The sequence below is a fragment of the Amblyomma mixtum genome, chromosome 2 (assembly GCF_055824585.1).
Source record: "Amblyomma mixtum isolate Tamu chromosome 2, ASM5582458v1, whole genome shotgun sequence".
NCBI lineage: Eukaryota > Metazoa > Arthropoda > Arachnida > Ixodida > Ixodidae > Amblyomma > Amblyomma mixtum.
In genome coordinates, this window is record NC_143013.1 from 4,858,955 (window position 1) to 4,877,345 (window position 18,391).

Below are 18,391 nucleotides of genomic sequence, written 5' to 3' on the forward strand. Positions count from 1 at the left end.
CCTCCCGGCCTTTCCGTCCATTTCTCTCTCTCTCTGTCTCTCTCTAGGTTCACTGATACAAGGAACTACGATAAGCAGTTACAGTCAACACTACTGACCTGTGAACCTGTAATTTACGTTTAGTCAAAGAGAATTGGCATTCGAATCCCATGAGCTTCGCGAAATGGGCTTCGCGCGCTGGCATTGTAACGTAGTGATGTCTGGAATAAAGATTTATGTCTTCTTTATAAAAACGCGATAAATATAGTTTATTTTGTCCTCATATAACCCTTCTTTTGGTAGGAGACAAGCGAGTTAGTAAATTCAAAAGGTATGTAAATCGTTGTGCACCATTCCTCAAAGTTCTGACAGGAATAAAAAACGTTCAGCAACAGGGTACTGTTCCGCAGTAGTTCCTTTCTTAAGTCAACATATTCCGAAGACTTCTTTTATCCCAAAGACAATAAATAACGTAACTCAACATTACGTGTCAAATCAGAGTAGCGTAACGTGGAGTAAATTGTGCAAAGATTACATGTAAGGCTTGATATGCAGTGATTAACGGAGATAAGCAGTGATATTCGTTCGTAGAAAATGCAAACTTTTCAAGACGTCGTTCACCGCATTAGTAGACACAGAACGAGAAATAAGGAGCAATTCATGGTCAGTGTTATCCGTCGAGTTAGATGATATACGCGGGCTGTTCTTTTTTTACTTTCTGAATATCAACTTTTCAACGCAGCCCGACGCCAGCATCGAAGAATGATACACTCAGCCACAAGTTCCGTCTCTTTTTTTTGCGGTGAAACATTGTGTCATGATGGGCGTTTACGACATACGGATCCTTCTGATAAATCTCAACCAATAACGTTTCATCGAATAGCTCGGAGGTGCGTATAAAAGGGCTCGTATATGCATGTGTAGCAGCAGTCTTCCTGGAAACGAGCAGCACGGAGGTACGTTTCGCTTTGCACCTTCGTTTACGCGTCTTTGTATTTTTGTTGTGCACATTTACTTGTACCTAATTCTCGTTTACCTTTTTGTTCACTTTCTTCTTTGTAGATTGCCCGCCGTTCAAAATGCATTTCGGCTTCGTATTCCTGGCCACCGCCGCCTTTGTTGTTGGTGCGGGTTCCATTCCTGCGCCATCTCAGCGAACGTACGGGGCTCCCCATGCCATGCACCATACTCACGGTCACGGAGGCCACCAACATAACGTCTTCCATGGACACCCGGCAATCCACCCCGGAAACACTGTTCTCTCTTCTGATGGTTCCTCTATCACGGTCCTCATGTGCCGCACGGTGAAGATTCCCGTAGCCAGCCTCGGCGCTAAGCAAGAAGCGCTTCCTGCCACCAACAGCGGTCCACCGGCGAGCATGGCTTCTTCGGTGATCACTTCTTCGCAGCAGGTCCTCCGGAACATCACGACACGCGTCAGGACAGCCGTTGATCGCCTTGTTGACCCCGTGATGGCTGCGCTGCAAAACGCGTCACTCTGGCTCAACCGCACGTCGCAGTCTCAAACGGGTAACCATCACCAACATGTGCCTCAGCAACAGCAGCAGCACCAACATGTACCTCAGCAGCACCACTCCCACCACCAGCAGCAGCCCCAACAAGTACCTCAGCAGCCGCAGCACCAACATGTGCCCCATATATCGGTCCACAAGCACCCGCTGCACCTGAACTTTCAAGCCCTCCGTTCTCACTCGGCGCACGACCAACAAATGCTGCGTGTGATTCCCCAGGATGGTGTCCCAATGTCCGTGGTGTCTATTCCTGTCCTGGTTCCTGCTGCTCAAGTTGGCTCGGGATTAGGGTTCAACCTTACTGCCGGCGCTCCCGTTACTGTTAGCCAGGGCCAAGAAGCGACATTTCCACCCTCCAGTGCTCCTTCCTTCACGGCCGTAACCATTCCACCTCGCTCTGCTGTCTCGGCTGGTGCTGACGACGAACTCTCGGGACGCACAGCTCCCCTGCCTACCGCCCCTGCCACGGAGGTATCTGACGTGCCGGCGTCGGCAACCCTCCCTGTGTCTACTCCTCCCACTTCTGAGGTTGCCACTTTTCCTGCTGTTTCTTATCGCACTGACGTGACCACCACTGACGTGACCACCACTGACGTGACCACCACTGACGTGACCACCACTGACGTGACCACCACTGACGTGACCACCACTGACGTGACCACCACTGACGTGACCACCACTGACGTGACCACCACTGACGTGACCACCACTGACGTGACCACCACTGACGTGACCACCACTGACGTGACCACCACTGACGTGACCACCACTGACGTGACCACAGCATCGGAGCTTACTACTGTGGACGTCACTTCGGAGCCTACCACATCCGAGCCCGACGTCCTGCCCACAGACAACCCGACGAGCGCCCCCATCACAGTGGACTTCTAAGGAACGGGCAGTTTTCGTTGCGGTGGCGTAGAACATGCGCCCAGCCCGAAATATGACTGTGCACCCGCTTTTACTTGCAATTTCCAGACGGCTATCTGCAGACGCTCGATCTTGCGCGGTGTACTTGTGCTAGCATAAATCTCCTGCATTTCGCTTTTAAACCTGCCAATAAACTGAGGCATTTTATACAACAAAACTCTTTCACTTCATTCATTCCTCCCTGAACGCTATTAACCTCCTCGTAGTCCGCGAACGCCTCCGTGTTCGTTTCCTAAAGGTCGCATTTAACCGAAACGGTAATTATCGTACCATACACTCGCTGCCTTATAGTGTAGCCATGGTGCGCACCTCGGCCATGGTCACACTTTGTCTTTCTTTGCTTTGCGCCTTTCGCATGCCTCACTCGCTCATAGCGAAGCGCATGATAAACAGTTTATTTAATGCATAGTTTTCGCGCTTCAAGCTTGGCCGGGCAGAGCTCAGACTATGGTTCTTGCATGCCGTGACCGCTCGATAATAGCCTTTTGATAGCGTCTCTAGCAGATAGTGAAGAAGATAGTGGCTCCGGAAAGTTATTTCGCTTGAGCACGGTCATTACTGCGCTTGCATTCGGGAGCTGCAGCGTGGCCATCATCCCGGCTCCCGCACTCAAATATGATGATGCGTTGCCTGCCTAGATAACGTCACCAACAGCGCATTGGGTGTAATGAATCAATCGCTGCTGACGCTTTTCAATGGTGAGTGACCGTCAGCGCGAGTCTCGCATAGGTGCAGGTTGTCTCAGTCGGGCGTGATCGCTCGAGAGTGCCTTTTAATCTTGGAGGGCGTATGGGGGGCTGTGTCTGCTCTTATTGTTTTGTTTGGTATGGTGTGCGGGACGTAATGTCCGGAAGCTACGCGTGGGCTGTGAGAAGGACGTCATGTAGCAGAGGTCTCTGGATGGTTTTCGACATCCTGGTTACCGACACCGCACCTTCGCACTGATCAAAATCACGGTTCAGGCTGAATGACACTGAACGAAAAAGGCCTGGAAATTCTTCAGTGACCTAGGGGAGATAGGAAGCTCAGAAACTTTATTTGAGTTCTACTTGGTGTTCTATTGTTAATAAAAGAAAACTGTCTAAAGAAATGGTCAAAAGCGAGACAAACACAAAGGACTAGCTCCTCCCCCGTGTTTTAGACGCAGCGTTGGCTTCGCAATAAAATATAGCAACACAAATCAGACAGCAATAAACGGGATGTGTTTGTAATGTCCGGTTATAAAAAATATCTTGCGGCTACAGCGCGACTCGTGTCACAGTTAATGAATGAAGATCAGCCTTTACCCCTTACGTCTGGGTGAAGAGGACATGTTCAAAGCAATGCGTGCAGAAGCGACCGAAATGAGTAATCAGGTTTCCGACACTAACGTACCACTTGTCATTGCTTTATTATTTTATTCCCGTTCAGTAGACAGCGCTAAACGTTTCGTTCCGAGCATTTGTTGTACGGCGTGGCTCGTATTTAGTGCTGCCGCAGCGTTTTGCGTGTTGTGCGGTGCGTTTCCGTTCTTGGCTCTGCCGTTGCTGCAGTTGAACGTTTGTCGTGTCTAGGCGTCACATTCGGCACGCGTAGTGACCAGTGGTGCACTACGCGAATTGGAGCAGACACCGACTGCTGCTTCCGAGCAATATGCTTTATCGTATAAGTTCCTGAGTGCCAGTGGCAGTGACGAACGAGAGGGGATGGCGTCTAGAAGTCTGCTTTCTCATTTCGCGCCCGAAGCTTCGACTTCACTGCAGTAACTTTTGTTGTGATACACAAAGCCATGCGACTCTACTTCTGCACGGGCATACAACTGCACCCCACTGAACTTAGTATTCCTTAGCGCATTTACAAGTGCCACCATTAAACTTTTCGAAACACGCGCCGACCCACGAAGTTCCAATATAGCGTTGCCATGAAGTGGTGGGTTCGGCGAATCGCGACGCTGCATCTGCCAGAATCGTCAATTCTCGTAGCGTCAGACTGGGTTGTTTTTATCCGTTCTACTTCGTTTTAAGGTAACGAAACTAAAGAAAATTTGAGAAAGCGCTCAACTTCATGGCAAAGTGCTCCGCACCGGCTGGATGAAATGTGATAACATTAAGGTCAAAGGATCACGTGTGTCACGTCATTTAGCACTCAGCTGGCCATCTCGTCGGTTCTGAAGCGTTGCTACCGCATTGAACGGTAGTGGCGAACGTTTTCTACCAGGACGGAGCACTCCAACCATTTGATCTGTTTTCGAAGAACGGCGCTAGTCTGAAGCAATCTCATGTGACCTTAAAAAGCACTGACATTTCGAGTTCGTAAAAATCTTAACAGCTTCTAAAGGGCTGAGGCACGGGAAAGGCGCTCGAAAACATCAACCAGAGAACGGCTGCTGTCTCCAGTCATATGGCAACAACCGGGGCCACGAACTGCGTGCAGAGCAGCTAGAGCTGCAGTTATACGAGCCAATACAATAGCGTCTTCCCTTCTTCTTAAATTTTGTTCCTTATCTCTACATCATCGGTCGTTAAACGTACCACGCCAACCCCTACCTTAGGAAACGTAATAAATGAAGCACGGTTCATGCACTGCAAATGAATTATTAATGCGAGAGCATTCTATGGATCTTGTGTGTCAGCAAAAAGTGTCGGCAAAACGGGTCCGCAAATTTTTCCGCCCGATTACGTCGTTCCCTTAAAGTAAATGTGGGAAAGTGTGATTGTGACAGACAGTGCGTGATAAATTATTGCCGTGGGAAAAATGTGGTTGATCAGGTGCGAATAGTTAGTTATTTAAACGCAAAAAACGCCAAAAAATACCCTTAGACGTCAAAAGAGCCATGCACGTCGATATAGTGCATGGACGTCAGAACAGGCATGGACGCCAACGCATTGCTCCGATACGGGTCGCCGCAGTAAACCCAAAGTATTTACCTCAGGAACATTTTACCCTGTGGAGATTTTTTTTCTTAGAGCGCATATACGTTTATATGCTGACGATTGTGTTGTCTACCATGTTATTAACAGTTCTTCAGATTCTTGTCATTTGCAGTGCAACTTGGACCGCATACAACAATGGTGTTTGAAGTGGCAGATGTTTCTGAACCCAACAAAATGTCAGTTCATTTCTTTCACGCGCAAGCATCACCCTTTCTTGGCTGAATACAAACTAGATTCTACCCGACTTTCCAGAGTTACTAACTATAAATACCTCGGCGTTTACTTTTCGTCTAATCTCACCTGGAATGAGCACGTCGAGCACGTTTCTGCTAAAGCTTATGGCATGCTAAATTTTCTAAGAAGAAATTTTAAAATGGCACCACTAAAAGTTAAAGAGCTTCTTTATTTTACCTATATTCGGCCAATATTGGAGTATGCTTGTGTTGTTTGGCACCCCCCTACTTTAAATTTAACAGACATGCTTGAGCGTGTTCAGAACTTTGCCGCTCGGTTTGTTTCAAGTAATTATAATTTAACAGCAGTGTTACTAACATTAAACTAACGCTGGGATGGGAGCTGTTACGGAAACGCCGTACCAACTCCCGGTTAGAAATGCTGTATAAAATCTTTCACCGAAAAATAAAAATAGATAAAGAAAATTATTTACTTCCACCGCATTTCAGGTCAAACAGACTTGACCATGGATGGAAGATTAGAGAAATTAAATGCAAAACTAACACTTATCAAAACGCATTTTTCCCATCTACCATTCATGACTGGAATCGCCTGCCCCATGAAATTGTTGAGTGCCGTTCAGAGTCTATGTTCCGCGCGTTGCTGTCGGATGTATGAGTGCGCAGTTGGCTTTCTTTTTTCTTTTTTTTTCGTCATGTCTTTTTGTTGTTTCATATTTCATTCATTTTGTACTTGCTGTGTCATGCCTTGTTGTATTGCTTTTTTTTTTCTTCCTCTTTTTTTTCCGGCCTAATCTCCTGTTATGTATCCTCATCCCCCCTGCAATAATGCCTTCGGGCGCTGCAGGTATTTCCAATAAATAAATAAATAAATAAATAGGAGCTTGAGAATCTGCTCGCTTGCCTTTTTAAGCTTCGTGTGAACCGGCCCAGTATATGGCCTTAGAGCCATCAACCCATTTTCGCCTGAAGCGCGCTGTCACCATTCATCGCGATAATGGCAATACTCACTTTGAAACTCCAACCCTTCAATTAACTCGCAAGGCCTCCTCGTGAAGGATTTCTTACTGATCACCACGAAGATTAAATGCTTTATATATATATATATAAAGCATTTAATCTTCGTGGTGATCAGTAAGAAATCCTTCACGAGGAGGCCTTGCGAGTTAATTGAAGGGTTGGAGTTTCAAAGTGAGTATTGCAAAATAAGGGCTGCAAAGCGAGCACACAAAAAAGAAAAGAACGAATTCAAGAAAGGGGAAAAGAGGGGGGGGGGGGGGGGGTTGGAAGGGAAGGAGGCAAAAGGTTGTAGCGGAAGTGGAGAGGGGTGAGCTGTCTGCGAGGAAAACCGTTGAGAAGAAATATTGTGGGCGGAGGCTTCCTTCGGCGGGAGCGGGACGTTCGAACACGCGGGAAGAAAGCATTATCGCTCCCGTGGCATCACAGTGCCAACCGCCCGACAGAAGTGTGGTTACTGGCTGTTTGAATGTGAGTTACGGCGGCGGCGCGATCACATCGACGGAGAGTTAACCGGCCAGACGCCGGACGGAAACCTGATCCCGTGGCTGGGCCCCGCGGAGACCCAGCGCCAGCCCCCGGCCGCTACTCGTCAGCCGCGCGCCCCCTCGCAAAGACACAGCGCCGCCGACGAGGTGCCCTTTCGAAGGAGCGAAGTGGGGTGCAGAGCAACGAAAAAAACGAGAGAAAGAGAGGGCGTACGCAGAGCAGGGAAAAAAAAGAAGAAAAGAAGAAAAAATGGAAAAAAAGGAAAGAAAAGGAGGCATGAGAACTTGCAAAAAAGTGAAAAAGGGATGGGGGGGGGGGGGGGAGGGTGGCTTGCTAAGTACCTCCCTCATCTACCTCACCTTTTAGAAAAACACGAAGTAGCCCAAATTCACTTACGGCCCCTTGTTGCGTGCCTTGCGGGAAGAATCGGTGTCAAGTTTGCAAGCACATGCAGAAAACGACGTTGGCTCAGAGCACACATTCTAATTTCAAACACTCCATTCGAGAGAACTTGAATTATGACAGTAGTAACGTACTGTGCATGCTCGAGTGCGCCAACTGTCAAATGCAATACATTGCCCAGACCGAGAATCCCTTCCGAATTCGATTCAATAATCACCGCGCGCATGCCAAATCACTTCCTCTCCTTCCCCTGTCGAAACACGTCCGTCAAGAAAATCATGATTTCGACAAAATTAAAGTCACTCTGCTACAGAGCGGTTTCAAAAATAACCGTGAGCGGGAACAACGGGAGTCATACTTTATTTTCAAATTTAATACGGTGCAGGCCGGTATAAATGAGAACCCCGGAGCTCTCTGCGCACTTCAGAAATCAGAGGCCCAGTGAGATTCACAGCCTCTTCGACTGAATCGCCTGAGGTCATGCCATTTTGAGTGTTTGCGTCTACATGCCGCCTGTCTCCTACCCCAACCTTTCTTTTCTTCCTTATGCCCAAACATTGCTGCTGAAACGACTTCTGCAGTAAACCATAAGGGGGCCTTCCATCCCCCCCTTTTTTTAAATGCCATTTCAAATAGAACGAAAAGAATGATACTCAATACATTACATTGGTTTGCGAACGAGGATTAGGAGTGTTGCTATACACTAATATGGTTGTGGATCACTGTGAATCCCGTTCGCCGGTCGTCCAGCTAGGTAGCCCAATTTTCTACTTGCCTGCCTTACGAAGGCGCAGGGCGCTAACAAGGGGCCGTAAGTGAATTTGGGCTACTTCGTGTTTTTCTAAAAGGTGAGGTAGATGAGGGAGGTACTTAGCAAGCCACCCTCCCCCCCCCCCATCCCTTTTTTCACTTTTTTTCACTTTTTTGCAAGTTCTCATGCCTCCTTTTCTTTCCTTTTTTTCCATTTTTTCTTCTTTTCTTCTTTTTTTTCCCTGCTCTGCGTACGCCCTCTCTTTCTCTCGTTTTTTCGTTGCTCTGCACCCCACTTCGCTCCTTCGAAAGGGCACCTCGTCGGCGGCGCTGTGTCTTTGCGAGGGGGCGCGCGGCTGACGAGTAGCGGCCGGGGGCTGGCGCTGGGTCTCCGCGGGGCCCAGCCACGGGATCAGGTTTCCGTCCGGCGTCTGGCCGGTTAACTCTCCGTCGATGTGATCGCGCCGCCGCCGTAACTCACATTCAAACAGCCAGTAACCACACGTCTGTCGGGCGGTTGGCACTGTGATGCAACGGGCGCGATAATGTTTTCTTCCCGCGTGTTCGAACGTCCCGCTCCCGCCGAAGGAAGCCTCCGCCCACAATATTTCTTCTCAACGGTTTTCCTCGCAGACAGCTCACCCCTCTCCACTTCCGCTACAACCTTTTGCCTCCTTCCCTTCCACCCCCCCCCCCTCTTTTCCCCTTTCTTGAATTCGTTCTTTTCTTTTTTGTGTGCTCGCTTTGCAGCCCTTATTTTCCCCTTAATCGGCAGGAACACCCTTGTCCGCCACTGTCTTGCTTTTCGTGTTTTGTTTTGTTTCCTGAAAGGAGAGCGTCTTTCCCTCTCCATCTGTGTGCGGTGCCGTGAGCAAGTGGATCGTCTTTGTTCACAAACAACCTTACCCTGATGAAGGACGGTCCACCGTCCGAAACCGTCGGTAAATAAATGTTTCTCTAAGAAGTGTACTTCAACTCTTTCCTTATATAAATATATATATATATATATATATATATATATATATATATATATATATATATATTTCATTTGACAGAACAACAATCAAATTTCGTTTTCGTACTTTGAGTTCCTTGTTCTTCCTTTTTTTCGTTTTCTCTGAGTTGCAACTGTCAAGGGATATAATTAATTACTGAGAAGTTTCACGACCCAAATAGAATAGAACACTAGAAATCACAAATATTTTGGAGAGGACACCTATGCCCCACCTTAAGGCTATGACGCAATAGCGTAGTGGGTCAGGCATTTCACTCTCAGCAGTTTGACAACTTTGAACGCATTTTTAATTTTTTTTTAATTTTCTTCAATAAAATGAGGGATCAATTACACGCTCTAATTTTTTAATTACCATAATCAAGAATGGGCTTTTTATTCTAAGCATTTTGGCAGCTTTGAACCCCCTTTTCATTTTTAATTGCTCATTTAATTACAATGATTTCATTAACTCGTCGTCGCCTATCACATACCAATCAGTCATCGATCCTTAGGATCATAAATTACAATGATGCAATTTTTTTTACGAAACCCTTCATTATTTCTGATACGCGGTGCCGACAACTGCTACGCCGACGGGTTTTCGACTGAACGAGCTGTAAACGCTGTCGCGTAATGTATTATTTATAAAACATTTATGCACGACAAAGGAAGGCTAGTGATAAAGAAGAAACGCTGTTCAGCGCACGTGACGGTACAGCTAAAGAAGAAGAAGACCGCGCAGTGTCCCGCTGCGTTTTCTGTCCCATCCTGCGCCACAGCAAACTGTTCTGCGCTTAGCAGCCTGGGATTCCAGCGGACTCGCGGCATTAGCCAAGAACGGTGCGTATCTCCTGCCCGTTATGTCAGCAAACGAAGAAGGGAGCAGCATATAGCTTTCAAAGAACGCCCTCCAGTCAATGGCATCCAGCGATTCTCATGACTTCGCAGTTAATCCCAGTGGTTAAGCCACTTTCATCTGCAACACCCTGTGATGTCATGTTGAAAAGTCCAAGGGGATTAACCGCTTCGTCATGACTGTCGGTCGACGCCATTGGCTGGACGACCTTCTTTGAGGGGTATCTGCTCTCTTGTTTACTTGTATTTGACATGGGCAGCAGTGCACCATCGGGATAATCGGCGGAGGTTCTAGAATATGATGAGAAGGCAGTGCATTTACACAGAGTAAGAAACGTCTGTTATATACTTTTTCTTGAGGGATATTGGTAGACCGCGATTCATAATCTGAGAGCACCCGCCATGTGCGCTCCATCCAATTCTGATTCTCTAGTTATTTCACTGTCATGTTCCGAACCTGCTATCATTGCCTACCCTAAGTAGATGTATTCTCTTAGGAATTCAGAGCCTCGTAACCAATTTTAACTAACGTTCCCTTCCGAGGGTGTAGAACATTATTTGATTTTCTCTATGTTCATTTCTAGACACATCGTTCTCCTATGCCTGTATAAGTTATTGATCATGCTTTGCAATTCATCTCCTGAGCGACTTAGCAAGGCACTTTTATCCCTAACCCCACTGTCGCAATATTCATATGGCACGCCTGTAGCAACGTCGTTGCCAGAGTTAGCGAGGAGCAAGCCAAGTCGTCTAAATGAAAAATCCGTGAAATTTCTCACCCATAATCAGCGGTATCTTGAGATCTATGTTTAGTCATATTAGAACCAACAACGCGAGGACATTTCAAGGACGAGGAAACTATGACAAATCACAGAATGGTTTATTTTGCTCCGTATGGTGCATTCTCACCAGAAAGAACCATAATATGGGCATTAATGTCAGCCGTGTTGTGCATGAAGTACCAGTCACAGTGCTGCGTCAAGAATGCTTTATACATGGGAATCACATGCAAAAAAAAAACTACAAGGGCACTTCAGTCTCCTTACATGCTATGAGTTCAAGAGCATACTACACTACTGCTGTTCCCGTTGGTGCGTTTGTGGTTTGTGCTTTTGTCTTAGTTCGCTTTGATCACCAAAACACACACCATTCGGAGCTCCGTGGGTTAATGCCCATACATGCAGAATTGGTCATTATCTACTTAACGTACTAGATGGTGACGAGTCCTCATACAAATATGTTAGCGCAGTGGCGCAGCGCTTAAGCGATGCGCTACTGCACTGGCAGGTGGCTGTTTCTATGTCCCAGCCACCCGCCGGGATTTTGTGACCCATGTTGCTCTTTGCGAGCAACTTCTCGCGCAGCTGGCGCGGCGCGCCTCCAAACTTTCCCGAGCTTCCTCGTATTGGATGCAGATTGCGCTGCTCTGCTCCGAACTATCCCGAGTCGCTACAGAGTGACTGGGGTAAGCTCGGTTAAGTGTCCACACTTTCTGTACACCCTTTCCGTGGTCGCCACGCATGAGCCGAGTAATGCTTACGCATTAAAATGGTCTCTAAATTCGCTTTGCGACCAGACAGCCAAGTCAAGTACCTTAGCCTTATCCCAGTTTTGAAAGGAAATCATAGAAGCACTACTGTTGCTTGATATTCACTGCTTGGTCAAGAAGTTAGCTGAGCGGAGGGCTTATTTCAATGTTATTGTTGAAATCAAGTCGATATACCTGACATCATTCTTTTCACGAACTATAGCCGTTGTGGTACCTTCAGATTTCGGATTAAGTGGAAATAAAATCCTGCTCTGAGCATTTGTTATGAAGTGAACCGTAATGTCTTCATGCCATGATTTAACGAAACGTAAGATCATGGCACTCGTTGAATATTGATGAGTCTTCTTTCTTTAACGCAAATGCAGGTCACATACATCGCTTTTACAATGGCGACGACGACCAACACGACATCGAGCACCTCCTCTCGCTCTCCCGTATCTCCGTTTAAACCGCCTGCGTCTGGCAAAGGCTCCACCACCGCCCTCGCACCCAAGGCTTCCAAGAAGAAAAGCAAGAAGAAATCTTCCAAGTCCAGTTCAAAGGGCCAAAAGAAGACCAAGTTCTACACGAAGCCGTCCCGACAGCGCCGCAGACGCTATCCTTCGGGCACTTCCGCGTCCAGCCGGCGCCGCCTGCGGCCCAGCCAGCTTTCGTTCGGCCAGTTTCCCGCCTTCTTCCAGCGGCATCCTCTCCTAGTTCCCAGCATCTCTTCGTTCTACCCTCCTGGTGCCTCTCCGCTGGCCCCTGGAACTCCCGTCAGCATCCCCGGCCTGCCACCCCTCATCGCTGGCAATCCAGTACCTCTGCCCCCGGGAGCCTTCCAGCCGTCACCGTTTCTGGGCATAACGCCCACGGCGGCGGCGGGATTCCCCTTTCCCGTACCAACTGGTGGCGGTGGAACGCAGCAGCCCATCGTGCTGCCCTTCCCCATCCCGATGCCGATGCCCATGCCTTCCCCGGGGGCATCGCACGCACCCATCGTGATACCGGCTCCGCCATCACCACCCCCGCCGCCACCAGCGCCGATGCCGTATCCAATATCGGCACCCGCGGCGGCGCCGCAAGGGGGCGGCGGCGGCTCAGACCCGATGGCGATGATGATGATGATGAAGGCCATGCAGCAGGACCGCCAGACCGCGAACGATCAGCGTGAGCGCGAGACCGAGGAGCGCGAGGAGAGGAGGCGTGATGAGGAGCGGCGAGAGCGAAAGAAGGAAAAGGAAGAAGAGAAGAAGCGGAAGAAGCAGGAAAAAGAGGAAGAGCGGAAGCGCAGGAGAGAGGAGAGAGAGAAAGCTATGGAAGAGCGGAAGAAGGAGATCGAGAGACTGCAGGAGGAGAACCGGCGCCAGATAGAGGAAGCACAGAAGCAGGCGGAAGAGGCGGCCGCTAAGAAACAGGCCGAGAAGGAGGAAGCCATGGCTAAGAAGGCGGAGGAAGAGGAGGCTAAGAAGAAGCAGAAGGAAGAGGAAGAGAAGGAGAAAGAAAAAGAGAAGGCAGCGGAAATAGAGAAGGCGGAAATCATGTCTGGAGGAGACCCTCCGAAGGAGTCGCCTCCTGAGGACCCTATGGCGGGTGCACCTGCCGCTGCAGTCGAGGAGCAGCCTCTGATGGCCGAAGACCCGTATGCGATGGCCTACCAGGCGCCCCCAGAGAATCTACCTGCTCTGGAACTCGGCGCGGATTTGAAGTGCGCTGCTTGATTCTATATTTTCGATAAGAACGCGATTTTAGTTCTTATTGGCCCTTGAAAATGTTTCACATGTCCTTGAGGTCAGAGGAGGAACAAGTTTTTTAGTCATTCTTGTCGTTGCGGCGAGCGGCAGGCTTTTTATTTGCATTACTTATCCAAACAACTGCCTCATTTTAATTTAATAATCAATTTCTTTTTCTTGTCTTGATAAAGCTTACGGTCTAATCTTTCTAAGTTCTCGCTGGACACCATGCGCGCAGTGTGTTGGAGTACCATATTACGCATATCGCATAATGAGTCCTATTGGTTAGAAAGCGTTTGTTAAAATAAACACTACAGAGATAGAAAATATTGGAGATGTGTATTTCCTTCTCCTTCGGAGCTGTATTTTGTGTTTGGTTTCAGCGGGAACAACTCTTCGCTTGTTTTTAACCGTACTTCTGAGGAATACCTAACCATAAAACATGAAAGAAGCCAACAGCCACAGAAACCAAGGGGCACAGGGGATTTTTTAAATTAATTTATTTATTTTGTGGTGTTGATCAATTTAGAATATTACTGAAGATGTTATCGCTTATAGCTCATTGATTAGAAAAGCAGAAGAAAAAACAACCACATGCCGCCGGTGGGATCCGAACCCACGACCTCCGAATTACGCGTCCTCGGGCCTCGGTTCTGGCAGCCTTGACGCCACAGGAAGCATAAGAGGGTTCTTACGCAGTTTCCACCCTCTCCGTTCGATGACGTTCTACGTCACACCTGCGGTAACTCAGGACGTTCTGCGTCCGCCGCTTATGAACACTGGGTGGCGCTGATGAACACTCTCAAGGTTAGGTTACTTGTAAACATAAATACCCCCGAAAGGAGATTTGACAGCCGTCGCCGTAGCTCAGAGGTAGAGCACCGGACGCGTAATTCGGAGGTCGTGCGTTCGGATCCTACCGGCGGCATGTGGTTGTTTTTTCTTCTGCTTTTCTAATCAATGAGCTATAAGCGATAACATCTTCAGTAATATTCTTAATTGATCAACACCACAAAATAAACAAATTAATTAAAAAAAATTCCCTGTGCCCCTTGGTTTCTGTGGCTGTTGGCTTCTTTCATATTTTTAACGAGCCCCTCATTCCCCTTCCCTTGTTTGCTTAACCATAAAACGGTGTGTTAAAGCGCGGTTTCCGATACAAGTTAGCGTTTTCTTTTCTTTCTTGTTTGGCTGACTGGCGCATGTTGACATGAGCAAAAAAATATATACAACAGCGATAAAGGAAAACGTACACAATACGAGTGAGCAACACCAGGCTGACACTGGGACATGCTTGATACAACCGACAACCAGTTGTGCAAAGAACTCGTTTTCCAGCGTCGTCTTGATGCTGGCCTCCCTTCTTGTACGTGCGGCCCGCCTCGTCGCTTAATGTGAAACATGTGCAGTAATCAGAAATGGCTCTTCAAATGGATGCTTCTTGACTGCAATATTAGATCTACGTATTTCTTAACTTGCCCATCCTGTACTTCACGTCTGCACCTCAGCAGTCGCGTTAAGTCCATGCAAGAAGGGGGGGGGGGGGAGTTATTTTTTGCTTTGAGAGTAACGTCTAAGGAATGATAAAATACCTCTGTTCGCTAACAACTCTACCAAGGCAAAGCAAGCTGTTGGGAGAGTTGGTGACGATCTTCCATAGTTACAGCGCGAAAGACAGGACAAGAGAGAACGCTGTGTTTTGTTGACCTCTCTTGTCCTGTCTTTCGCGATGTAACTATGGGTGGTTTACCAAGAGGAGCAATATCCCTGTCTTCTGATTTATGCATGAAGATTGACTTGTTTCCTTCTAGCTACAGATGACGGCACCTTCGAAGTAGCGCAGGCTTGATTAGTGACTTTTTCGGCTATAACATGTGCTCTGGTTACCTACTCTCTGACCTAATATCCTTGTTAATATAGCGAGTTAAATCTAAGTGCCATATTTACTACTTTTCAGCCCGGCCCTACAGATGAGCGAACCCAGCAATACCGGGTGCATTCTCTGCTTCATCCTGTTCGGCCTGATCGCGTTCCTTGCTATCGTCGTTGGCCTCCTCTACTTCTTTGCGCCCGAACTTCTTCCCTTCTTGCGTAAGTATTGACATTAATCTGCACAGACATGTCCGACTGCTATCGAGTTCCAACTTCCAGTAACTTACTAGATATGAAATATTGCTAATCTCTCCGTATTCACAGAGGACAACTAGAAGGAATGGCAGGTTTAATTGTTATAAAAGTAGACTGGTAGTAACACATCATAGAGGGTCGGGTAAATCCGCTAATCTGCACTGCAGCTCCCTCCAAAGGTAAAATTTCAGGGGCACTTTGACTGTCTAAAGTGCGTAGAGGCGAAAGCGTTTTCCGCACAACTTTGGCTGCTTCTGTGGCACTGGTGGCGTCACATAATTGAGTACTAATTACTAAGTGATGACAAATCAGTAATTAATGGTTAATTCCCGATTCATACCTGATTACTAATTAACTGCTAATTAATGACGCTTAAGCTTCGCCTTTAGGAGTGGAACTCGACAGCGTGTTGTAGCGCTGCCAGGGAGTCCACGGAATGCCACCACCCGTTCAGCGCAGTGCCTTGCCCTTTGAACACAACGCTTTTTGAGGAAAGGAAATGGCGCAGTAATTCTCTGTCATCTCGGTGGACACCTGAACCGCACAGTACTGGTAGGGAGGAAGTGGGAGTGAAAGAAGACAAAGCGGGCCCATAATGAAGAAAATTAAAATTGTATTTGAGGAAAGGAAATTACGCAGTAACTGTCTGACATATCTCCGTTAAAATTCAGAGGGGCACTTTTTTTACCTAAAGTGTGGTCACCGATGTGTGGTTAAGATGTTAAGCTTCACCTCTAAGAGTGGAACGCGACAACATCTTGCAACGCTGCCAGTACAGTGTTCTGCCAGGGAGTCCATAGCATTAACTATGGTCCATAGAACGCCATCACCCATTCTGTTCTATGCCTCGCTCGTCGGTAAATTGGTTTTTGAGGAAAGGAAATTATATGTCTCGCATATCTCTGTGGACACCGAAACCTCGCCGGAAGGGAAGGGAGGAGGATGAGAGTGAGCGAAGACACCGTATTCACTAGATGCGCCTTTGTTCATTCCAAACCGTCGGGCTGGCATGGCGGAGAGTTTTCTAAAATAAAAAAAAGCTGGCATGGCGGAGTGGATAGCATGCTCGTCTCGCACGCCGAAGACCGGGGTTCGATTCCCGAGCTCGACCAATTTCCTACTCGGTTTTATTTATTTATATGGCCTGCCTAGAAAAGTTAATTAGGCTAATTGAGTAATTAAGCATTTCACTAAGCTCAGTCCCACTTACTTGGAGCATCACTATACGATCCCTTCAGTTGGTTGCATGGTTACTAGCCAAAGTACAATTGGCCCCGTTTGAAATTCGCGCACTGTGCCGTCACGACCATTTCGACCAATTGAAAGGCTTGACATTTCTGTCGACAACTGCTCCTTACAACGATGAGACATTAAAGGCTTCCGCCTTAAAATGATTTTGCGCAACGAGCATGCTTACGCCGCTGTGGATCAGTGATTATGGTGCTCGGTTGCTGACCTGAAAGTCGCGGGTTCGATCCCGTCCAGGATGGCCGGATTTCTATGGAGGAGTAATTCCCGAGGCCCGTGTACTGCGCGATGTCAGTGCATGCTAAAGTACCCCAGGTCGTCGAAATTTCCGGAGCCCTCATCCCTCATAGCCTGAGTCGCTTTGGGACGTTAAACCCCCATAAAACCCTAGCGTCAGCTCCATATTGGTCACTTTTCGTTTCAATTTGTACTATAATGCGGTTGACTAACGTCCAGCGAGTTCGAACACTCAAATAATATAAGTAAGACTACAAGAGACAGTTTTGCAGCCTGTGATTAAAATGTAATTGCCAAATAATACGATTAAGCGCTGCTGTTACTCCCGGATTCAAAATATTGGTGCCTGCTTGCGTGTTTTCGTTATCAACAGAAAAGGACGCATCGGCAAATATAGCAGCGGCCGAAACAACCGGCGGAGGCTCACTCAGATCCGATGTCGACGGCATCGACAACAATGCCATAGAGGGTGGCAAGGTGCCATCGGCGACTGTGGCTGCGCGCAATTCATCAGCAGGCGCTCCCTTGGCAATAAAAGCGGGCCCTTCAACGCCTGAGCTGCCGGAGGAGACAGTGAGCACCCTAGAAGTCAACACCGTCGAAATAGCCCTTAACGACCAGCACTGGGCCGGCGCTGGCCAGCAAGCCGATAAAAGGAGATCAAGTAGGCATGGCAGTGCTGACATCGGGCACAACTTGGACATCCTCAGGCCTCGTTCGCCACTTCCTCTATATGACGTCACCGAAAATACTACGGCTGACCTTGCGAGGCAAGAGGGCGCCAGCTTCGTACCTCCCGTAAGAAAGCTCAAAGTCGGCCAGCGAGGTCAGTCAGTGACGCAAGCGGCCGAGTTGACGCTCGGCGCGTTCCTGGACCGCAACTACAGAGCGAACCTCAAGGCACGCCTCTTCGCACAAGACTCCTCCGAGAGCGGCGCTTCGGGACAGGCAGCTTCGCAGAGGAACGAGTCCTTCGCCTACGCAGACATTTGGGGCGACGGTGAGGACGATAAAGCGGCCACGAGTTTCACGTTCGAAGCGAGCACCAAGTCTGCGATACGGGAGTTACTAGAAAGCGTTCACGGCGATAACCGTGACCCCAAGGACGTCCGTGAGCGCCGGGCCTGGCGAACGTCTGCGGAAGTCGACGCGGCGTTTGAAACTCGGGGCGAGATCGCAGAAACGCTGGCCGCCGAGTTTACGAGCGAAAGCGAAACAATGGCGGAGCGTGGCTTGACGCTGGAGGACTTCAAGATATACAGCGTCCCAGGCGCCAACCAGTTCCCCGGAGTGTCCGAAACAAGGTTTCAACAGTTGAAGCTGGCTAAAATGAAGCCGGTAAAATAGGCCCACGGAATGCAGCTTCAGCAAGGCAAAGGCAAGCTGCACAGTAGCCATTGTGGATAGAAACGCCATAATTTCGGAATGTCCTTTTCTCTTTACTTACTCGATACAAAACTCTGC

General features: G+C 48.2%; 1 protein-coding gene across 1 annotated transcript; it reads left to right on the top strand.

Annotated features, from left to right (window-relative positions):
- Positions 1-11,989: 11,989 nt before the first annotated feature.
- LOC149358276 (uncharacterized) lies at positions 11,990-18,274 on the top strand. Its single transcript, XM_089567539.1, has 3 exons — positions 11,990-13,290; positions 15,273-15,406; positions 17,301-18,274. Exons 1-3 carry the CDS (start codon positions 11,990-11,992, stop codon positions 18,272-18,274), a joined length of 2,409 nt encoding a protein of 802 aa, XP_089423665.1.
- The last annotated feature ends 117 nt before the right edge of the window (positions 18,275-18,391 follow it).